The sequence below is a fragment of the Grammomys surdaster genome, unplaced genomic scaffold, assembly GCF_004785775.1.
Source record: "Grammomys surdaster isolate TR1022 unplaced genomic scaffold, NIH_TR_1.0 125863, whole genome shotgun sequence".
Classification (NCBI taxonomy): domain Eukaryota; kingdom Metazoa; phylum Chordata; class Mammalia; order Rodentia; family Muridae; genus Grammomys; species Grammomys surdaster.
In genome coordinates this window covers 486,673-493,843 of record NW_021620689.1, presented here as the reverse complement: position 1 = coordinate 493,843, position 7,171 = coordinate 486,673, and the positions used below count along the sequence as shown (strand labels likewise).

Genomic DNA, 7,171 nt, shown 5'->3' with positions numbered 1-7,171 from the left:
GTTACAGACATGTTTCAAGGGCATCCAGGTGCATCCCTTGAGGTGCACCTGCTTTACAGCTTCTCGCTCAGGCTCCTGAGGGCCGTTAGAACCACTGCCTGCTCCTTTGCTGCTGCCTCAGTGCCACCAGGCAAACTCAGAGGCATTCTATGAAACCAAAGAAGGGCAGTGGCTGGAGCTGGATTGAACTTTGCTGGAACATTCCTGTAAGCTCTCAGGAGCAGTGGAGCATGACAGTTGGCTGAGGATCCCAAGGGCCAAGTTACAACATCTGATACAAATTATGAATGAAATTGTGAGTCTTTGGTCCTGAGGATGGGCTTGTTAGGCCGAGTGCTGAGGACAGGATTGAGGGTGCTTCGCAGAAGTGCCTGTTTACAGCTTGCTATACACAAGAGCAGCACGCTCTTGTCCTTGATTCTGAAGATCTGGGACATCAGACCTGATAAAAGCCAAGTCCTGCTATCTGTCTACCCTGATAGAATCTCAGCTTGACTGGAAGCCAACTACCTGATAGTCATGAGACCCCAGACCAACCACCAAACCACAAAGCTAGCTGTGCAAACTTGTACCTTCACTGAACCTGGAAGGATGCTCAGAGATCATCCTCATGGTTTGGGGGAAGGTCTTTTCTTTTTTTTTTTTTTTGGTTTTTTGAGACAAGGTTTCTCTGTGTAGTGTGGTGGTGGTGGGGAGAGGTCTTTTCAACTGTCTTTTCTCTCTCTCTCTCTCTCTCTCTCTCTCTCTCTCTCTCTCTCTCTTTTTTTTTTTTTTTGAGACCGAGTCTAACTATGTAGCCCTGGCTGTCCTGGAACTGGCTCTGTAGACGAGGATGGCCTTGAACCCAGAGATCTGCCTGCTTCTGCCTCCTGAGTGCCAGGATTAAAGGCATGTACCACTATGCCCAGTTTCAACTGTCCTTTACAATAGATGCTGCATAAATCTTCCTTGCAGACCGAGGCCTTCATCCTGGGCCTCAAGATACAGGAAGCATGATAACACATCATTGGGGTACACCTGGGATGTCCACCTAGGACATACCCATCCTTATCAAAGGTGGGTGCGCTGCACCTATAGGGTCCCTCTTCCTGGTTCAGCGAGGCCTGGGCTGTTTGAGGAAGAACAGTAAATCTGTTTCTTCCCAGCGTCTCAGGCAAAGCATTCGTCCATGTGCCTGGACCACACTGTGTGATTGTGCCCACTCTGCCCTTCCTGGTTGGAAGTGGAAGATGGCCCACAACACAGCAGCCTTGGGTCCCAGTACTGGACAAGTGCAGTCCAGGCAGGGAGTTTCTACTTAGAGACAATCCACCAGTGGAGACAGAAACAGGACATGCTGGGATTTACAAAAAACTGTTTATTGCTGTGACATCCACCAGAAGCTGTCAAGGACCTATTGCAGTGGCCAGGCCACGCAGCCATAGATGGGCTGAATGCCACCTCAAGAGCCAAACAACCTGCTGCTGGCTCTGTCCACTCAACAATTTGCTGTCACTGGTTAAAACCCAACCGGGAGATAGGATACTCCCATAGGTCCACCTTCCAGTCCCATGTCCTAGAGTAAAAAGAGTGCCACAAATACTCCAAAATAAGACCTGCCCTGGCCTCTTATATTTCTGAGGACCCTAGGGTGTCATACAGCCCTGCAGCAAGCCAGAGCTGCAGCCCGAGGCACAAGCTCCTCTCTGTTCCACAGGCTGTCCCAAGACTCTAGCCCCAAGGGTACCATCAGCCTGCCTTCTAGGAATGCAGGGCAGGTGAGTCAACCTGAGGGAACTGTGGGTTCCAATCTGAGTTGTCCTTGGTCCTGATGGTCCTGACAGGGCCACTGAAGCTGTGGCCCTTACTAACTCTCTTGGAAGACTCGGTGCAGGCTCTGGGCCAGGACGTCTGTCTCCTCAAAGCCCTCGCAGCTTTGCTGCCAGCTCTCCGGAACCTGTTCCATCCCGTAGTAAGCTCCAGCAATGGCCCCAGCCATAGTGGCTATGGTGTCTGTGTCCCCACCAAGTGACACGGAGTAGATGAGAGTTCTCTGGAGACTGTTGAAGGTGGAGGGGATCTCAGGATCCGGCTCCATGCAGCGCAGGAAGCAGTAGATGGCAGTGGGCACAGATTCAAAGGCGGCAATGCCATTCCCTGTGGGAAAGCCGGGGCATAGCAACTTGACCTTGCTTCCTGCCGAGAGCTGGCACTCAGCTTTGTGCGGGGCCATGCCTGAGACCTCAGGCTCTATAGTGAGACTACTCGGGACCCACCAAGCCTGGCCAGGCAAGCTCCCACTTAGTCCCGCACGTGGCTTTGATTCTTGCTCTTTCCTAGGGCTATTGAGAGGCGGGTCACTGTGAAGGACTGTGCACAGTGCCCAGGGCATGGGTACCAGGCAAATTTGCATCCATAACTACACTAGCGGACAAACTGGCTGCCAGTTGCCTTTTCTGGGGATATTGATCCTCAAGGCCATAGGTACTATGTTCATAGACCTGCCAGGGGCCCGACAAAGGGAGCTCTAGCTGTCCCAGCAGCCTGTCTGCCCTATGGTCAGCTGAGGTACATATTAGTCAGGGTCGACCCACCTAGCTCAGACACCACTTCCTCTCGGCTCACCACGTCCTGGTCCAGCAGCTCTCCGACCTTCTTCAGCCTGCTGGAGTATGGACGCTCCTCCATACCCAACCTGGGGTTTGGGAAGCAATTTCAAAAAGGCCAGAGTGAGTAGGCAGACACAGGCTGAGGGGTCAATCTCAAAAGAGGAACTGGGGACATCAGGTCCCATCCAGGTACATGTGCCTTAGTGGTGCTGGGAAGGAGAAGTGTTCTGTTGTCCGAGACACTGAGGGCCATGGTCTTTTGAGGCAAAGAGGCCTCTTCTAACCACTCCCTAAAGTTCCCAGTGAAGAGTGGAAGGTTTGGCTTTGTGGCAGTGCCAGACACCCACCCCTGCCCTGTGCACACCCTGACTTTGCCTCAGCCCTGGCTTCAGCCTGTACTCACTCCTTGGCATCCAAGACTGACTGGGCATCACCTTCCAGCTCCTCCATGTGGCCCAGAAGCTGCTCGAGGAAGTGCCCACTGGATGACACACCCTGCAGAGCGAGGTGCACAGCCAGGGCCTGCAAGATGGCGCCGTTGTAACCCAGGGAAGAGGCATGGGTCAGCTGGGCTGAGAGCCGGGCAAACTATGGAGAGGAGGAGCCACTGTCACATCTCTACAGACAGAGTTGGGAAAGGGGACTCTGTGACCAGTCTGCCCAGTACCTTCTGTACATCTTGGACACTGCTGTAGGCCAGCGGGATGCCTGCTACCCGCATGGCACCCCCATTGCCATAGGAGCCCTTTCCGTTGAACTGGGCCCGGGCAGGCTCATAGACATCACGGCACTTGGGATTCAGGAGCTTCTTGAAGACAGTGATGACTCCGGCCCCATACCCTCTGTCAGGGTCTTTCTTGTATTCTTGGGCAAACCTGGTGAAGAGAAGGGAGGCACATGAGAGTTTCAGAAGTGCCTCTCAGGGCTAGAAGACAAGACTGGGCTGGGCTGGAAGGAGCTGGGTGCCTAGGGTGTACCAACAGTGTTGTCAAATTTTTAGCTTGGGAAGCAGATGTTAGCCAAAGAAAGGGTCCTGCTGAGGGAAGGGGTACTGAGTATTACTCCTCCCTTGAGGCCTATCTGGTCTCATGCCAGGGTTACATTCCTCACCTGTGAGCCATGTCCACCTCGTCAAAGGCCTCCTTGGCCAGCAGGGACTGCACCAGGGCCCTGGTCATGGCGGTGTCATCTGTGTAGTACAATGTTTCTGCAAGGAAGAGGTTGGCGGGGTGAGAACCCACAGGCTCCACTGGAATGAACGCTTGTGGCCTAGCAGCTGACCCCTATGGTGACCCCACTGTGACCTCTTACCCTTCCTCCTGCAAGCTAGGAAGTCTTCAATCTCAGCCTTGGGATCTTCAGCAACTGTCTCGTACAAGGCAGTCATGGTGCCCTGCAGATTTCTGAAGGGAAACCTTCCACTTCCTCCTTTACTACTCAGCATCTTAGTAAGACCTGTCTGGGCTGTACGCTTCCCACCTACAGTGTGGCTTTACGCACTGCCACAAATTCTTAAGTAGGACACTGCCCACTTCCTTTCAGTTAAGGAGATCTGCACACAAATCTCTCCCGGCTTGCTCCCCTCCTTCCTGGCCATCTTCCATCTCATGGCTCCCCACCCTGGCTCAGGACCAGTCCTAGCACTCTGCTCCCCATGCCCTCCCACCCCATCTCCCTCCCCTAGCTGCAGGTATTCTGGAATCCCCTCCTCCTTTAAATTTGTATTTGGATGGGTATTTTTGCCTTCATGTATGTCTGTGCACCACATGCATGCCTGTTGCCCAGGAAAGCCAGAAGAGAGTGTCAGATTCCTTGAGCCTGGAGTGACAGATGGTTGTGAGCTGCCATGTGGTTGCTGGGAATTGAACCTGGGTGCTCTGGAAGAGCAGCTAGTGCTCTTAACAGCTGAATCATCTCTGCAGCCTCTTTTGTTTTTGAGACAAGGTCTCACTGTCTGTAGTTCTGTCTCGCCCAGAACTGTGCAGACCAGGCTGACCTTAAATTTGCTGAGATCTTCCCACCTCTTTCTCGTAAGTGCTGGGGTCACAGGTCTGTGACACCACTTATTATGTTCTGGTACTTCTAACATGCCATACTCAAAGAGGCAACTACCCTGCTAGGACGGGGCCTTTGTTTCACTGAGAGAAGACAGTTACAGTGAATAGACTCTTCTAATGCGTGCCTCCCAGATCCTTCAAACAGCTAGTCCACTCCCTCCTTGTAGCTCAAACTCCATTTTCCCTCTTCTCAGGTGGCCCTGCGACCCACCTTCATAGCCATAAACACATTCCTAGCTTCTCTCAGCCTGGTCAAAGGTAAAGGCCACCTTCACTCACTGGGGCTAGGCGTTGCTCATTGGCCTTCTCTCCTATATCCTCCCCATACCCTGTTGGTGAGGGGGGCGCTGTCTGTCCTCCCACCGTTTGCTCTGTGCCCTGGTCCTCCTGAGGGAGCCATTCTTCTTTAGTCCCAGCTCAGGGACTGACCTCCTGCCTAGTTAGATGGCAACTCTAAGGCATCCATGCATCTCTTATTGCCAGTGCCTTATTTAGGGCTGGGCTCTAGACTTAAGTTGCACCATTTGTAGGGACTGGAGCAAAAGGAGAACCTCTTCTGCAGCGCTACTGGGACTGTACTATAGAAAAAGAACCGCCAAAGTGAGCCACCCCCAAAGGGAATCTCAAGGCCAAGGGGAACCAAGTAAGCCAGTTAGGAGTTGGGCTGAGCTCTTGGATTTAGCACTGCCCGAGGCCAGAACTTCCTTTGGACTGCTGTCAGGTCTTTTCACTCAGACCTTCTTAAAATGGTTGTTTGGCAGCCACAGGGTCCCAACTACCACTCAACCTAAAACACACCTTTTTTTCTTTTTCCTTTTTTTTTTTTTTTTGAGACAGGCTTTCTCTGTGTAGCCCTGGTTGTCCTGGAACTCACTCTGTAGACCAGGCTGGCCTCGAACTCAGAAATCCGCCTGCCTCTGCCTCCCGAGTGCTGGGATCAAAGGTGTGCGCCACCACCACCCAGTTTACACATTTTTTTTTCCATCTTCCCAAACCATAATGAAATAAAATGATCGCCTTTGTCTTATCTCTGCTTCCTTTAACACCCGTTTTCCGTGTTCTCGACATGGTTTTCTGGGTCCAGACCACCTTGACTTTTTTGTAACACACCAGTGTTTCCATCTTGAAATTCTTTCCTCTGGTTTTGCTACCATCCTACCTGCTTCTCGGCACACTCCTGTCCTTCCTGGCTCCTTCCCCTACCTCTAAATGCCTCTTAACTCATGGTGTCCTCTGGTTCTGGTGACAGGCCCCTTCTACTATACTACATGCTCTTCAAGAAGAACCAAGTCTCCTGCTGACATCTGGACCCGGAGTCCGAGGACAAGCTGCCTATGCAAGCGAAAGGAATGGACATGTCTTAACAGGCTGGGGACAGCCCCACCCCCACCCCCGCTGACAGCCACATAGGGCCAGCAGCTTGAGAAAGTTGGCCACGACGGAACTGGCCACGAGGGGTCTGGCTCTAGCCAAGGTTTTAGGCGAGGCCTGCGCTCCGAAAGTGGTCATGGCTAGAGACTAGGAGAGCTGGAGGAAACCGACCCGGTCCAGGGGCCTTCAGCCTCGTGACTTTTCAGGAGCTGGCCGCAAGAGCCTCCACCTCGGCAGCCTCGTCGGCGAGCGCGCGCGCGCGCCCCCGAGTCTGGGTCCCCTCACCCCGGGGTGGGGACCCGATGGGTGGTGCCCCGCCCACCTGTCCGCGCGCTGCCCGGCGTGCCCGGGTCGGGCTCCAGGCTCTCAACGTGATTCAGGACTGATGTCAGGCTGACGGTATCGTGTGCCTCGTAGACAGCGCCCACGCAGTCTCCCAGCAGCGCGCCCGCCAGGCAGCCTCGGAAGCGCGAGAGGGAGCGGGCCGCACCAGCTCCGCTGCCGCCCGCCGCCGTCATCGCTGCCGCCGCCGCCGCCGCCATCCGCGCGGGGACTAGTCGCCACTTCCGGCGCCGATGCTGCCGCCTCTTTGGTCGTCTCCCTCCGCGGCCCCACAGCGCCCCCTTGTGGCCTGGGGAGTCAGCCTACGTCCCACCCCACAGCGCCACCCAGAGGCTGGGAGATGCAGCGTCACGCAAGTACTTGCACGCTTCGCTTTGGCGCTCCCTACCTTCCCGTTTGTAAATGGCACCACAAATCGAGCCGACAGCTCCCTAAAAAGTCTCGCGGAGGACCCTTTGAAAAGCACCTGAGCCGGGTGATGGTGGCGCACGCCTTTAATCCCAGCACTTGGGAGGCAGAGGCAGGCGGATTTCTGAGTTCGAGGCCAGCCTGGTCTACAGAGTGAGTTCCAGGATAGCCAGGGCTATACAAAGAAACCCTGTCTCGAAAAAAAAAAAAAAAAGAAAGAAAAAAAAAGAAAAAGAAAAGAAAATAAAAGAAAGAAAGAAAAAAGAAAAGCACCTGAACAAGAATGTTGCCCACTCAAAACCACTGCTGCCCGCGGGTGAGCACCCGTATCTTCACACCCGCATTCCTTCTGGAGTCGCTTTGGACTCGACCCCTACGAAGTCTAGGCGACTCCATCCCCCAAGT

The 7,171-nt window shown here is 54.0% G+C and overlaps 1 protein-coding gene across 2 annotated transcripts; it reads right to left on the bottom strand.

Moving 5' to 3' along the window:
- Positions 1 to 1,337: 1,337 nt before the first annotated feature.
- Adprhl2 (ADP-ribosylhydrolase like 2) lies at positions 1,338 to 6,565 on the bottom strand. 2 transcript variants are annotated; one of them, XM_028790126.1, is made up of 6 exons: positions 6,339 to 6,565; positions 3,699 to 3,795; positions 3,256 to 3,463; positions 2,992 to 3,176; positions 2,574 to 2,674; positions 1,338 to 2,136 (listed from the first exon to the last, which is right to left on the bottom strand). In XM_028790126.1, exons 1-6 carry the CDS (start codon positions 6,556 to 6,558, stop codon positions 1,847 to 1,849), a joined length of 1,101 nt encoding a protein of 366 aa, XP_028645959.1. In that variant the 5' UTR covers positions 6,559 to 6,565; the 3' UTR covers positions 1,338 to 1,846. The 2 variants fall into 2 exon arrangements, with proteins under 2 accessions (XP_028645959.1, XP_028645960.1); XM_028790127.1 differs by lacking the exon at positions 6,339 to 6,565 and adding an exon at positions 3,900 to 4,157.
- Between the last annotated feature and the right edge of the window lie 606 nt (positions 6,566 to 7,171).

Coding starts and splice junctions, on each gene's coding strand:
- Adprhl2 (XM_028790126.1), bottom strand. CDS start 6,558: ATGGCGGCGGCGGCGGCGGCAGCGATGACGGCGGCGGGCGGCAGCGGA. Junction 3,796..6,338: donor GCCGGGCAGCGCGCGGACAG/GTGGGCGGGGCA, acceptor TCTTCCTTGCAG/AAACATTGTACTACACAGAT. Junction 2,137..2,573: donor GGAAGTGGTGTCTGAGCTAG/GTGGGTCGACCC, acceptor GCTTTCCCACAG/GGAATGGCATTGCCGCCTTT.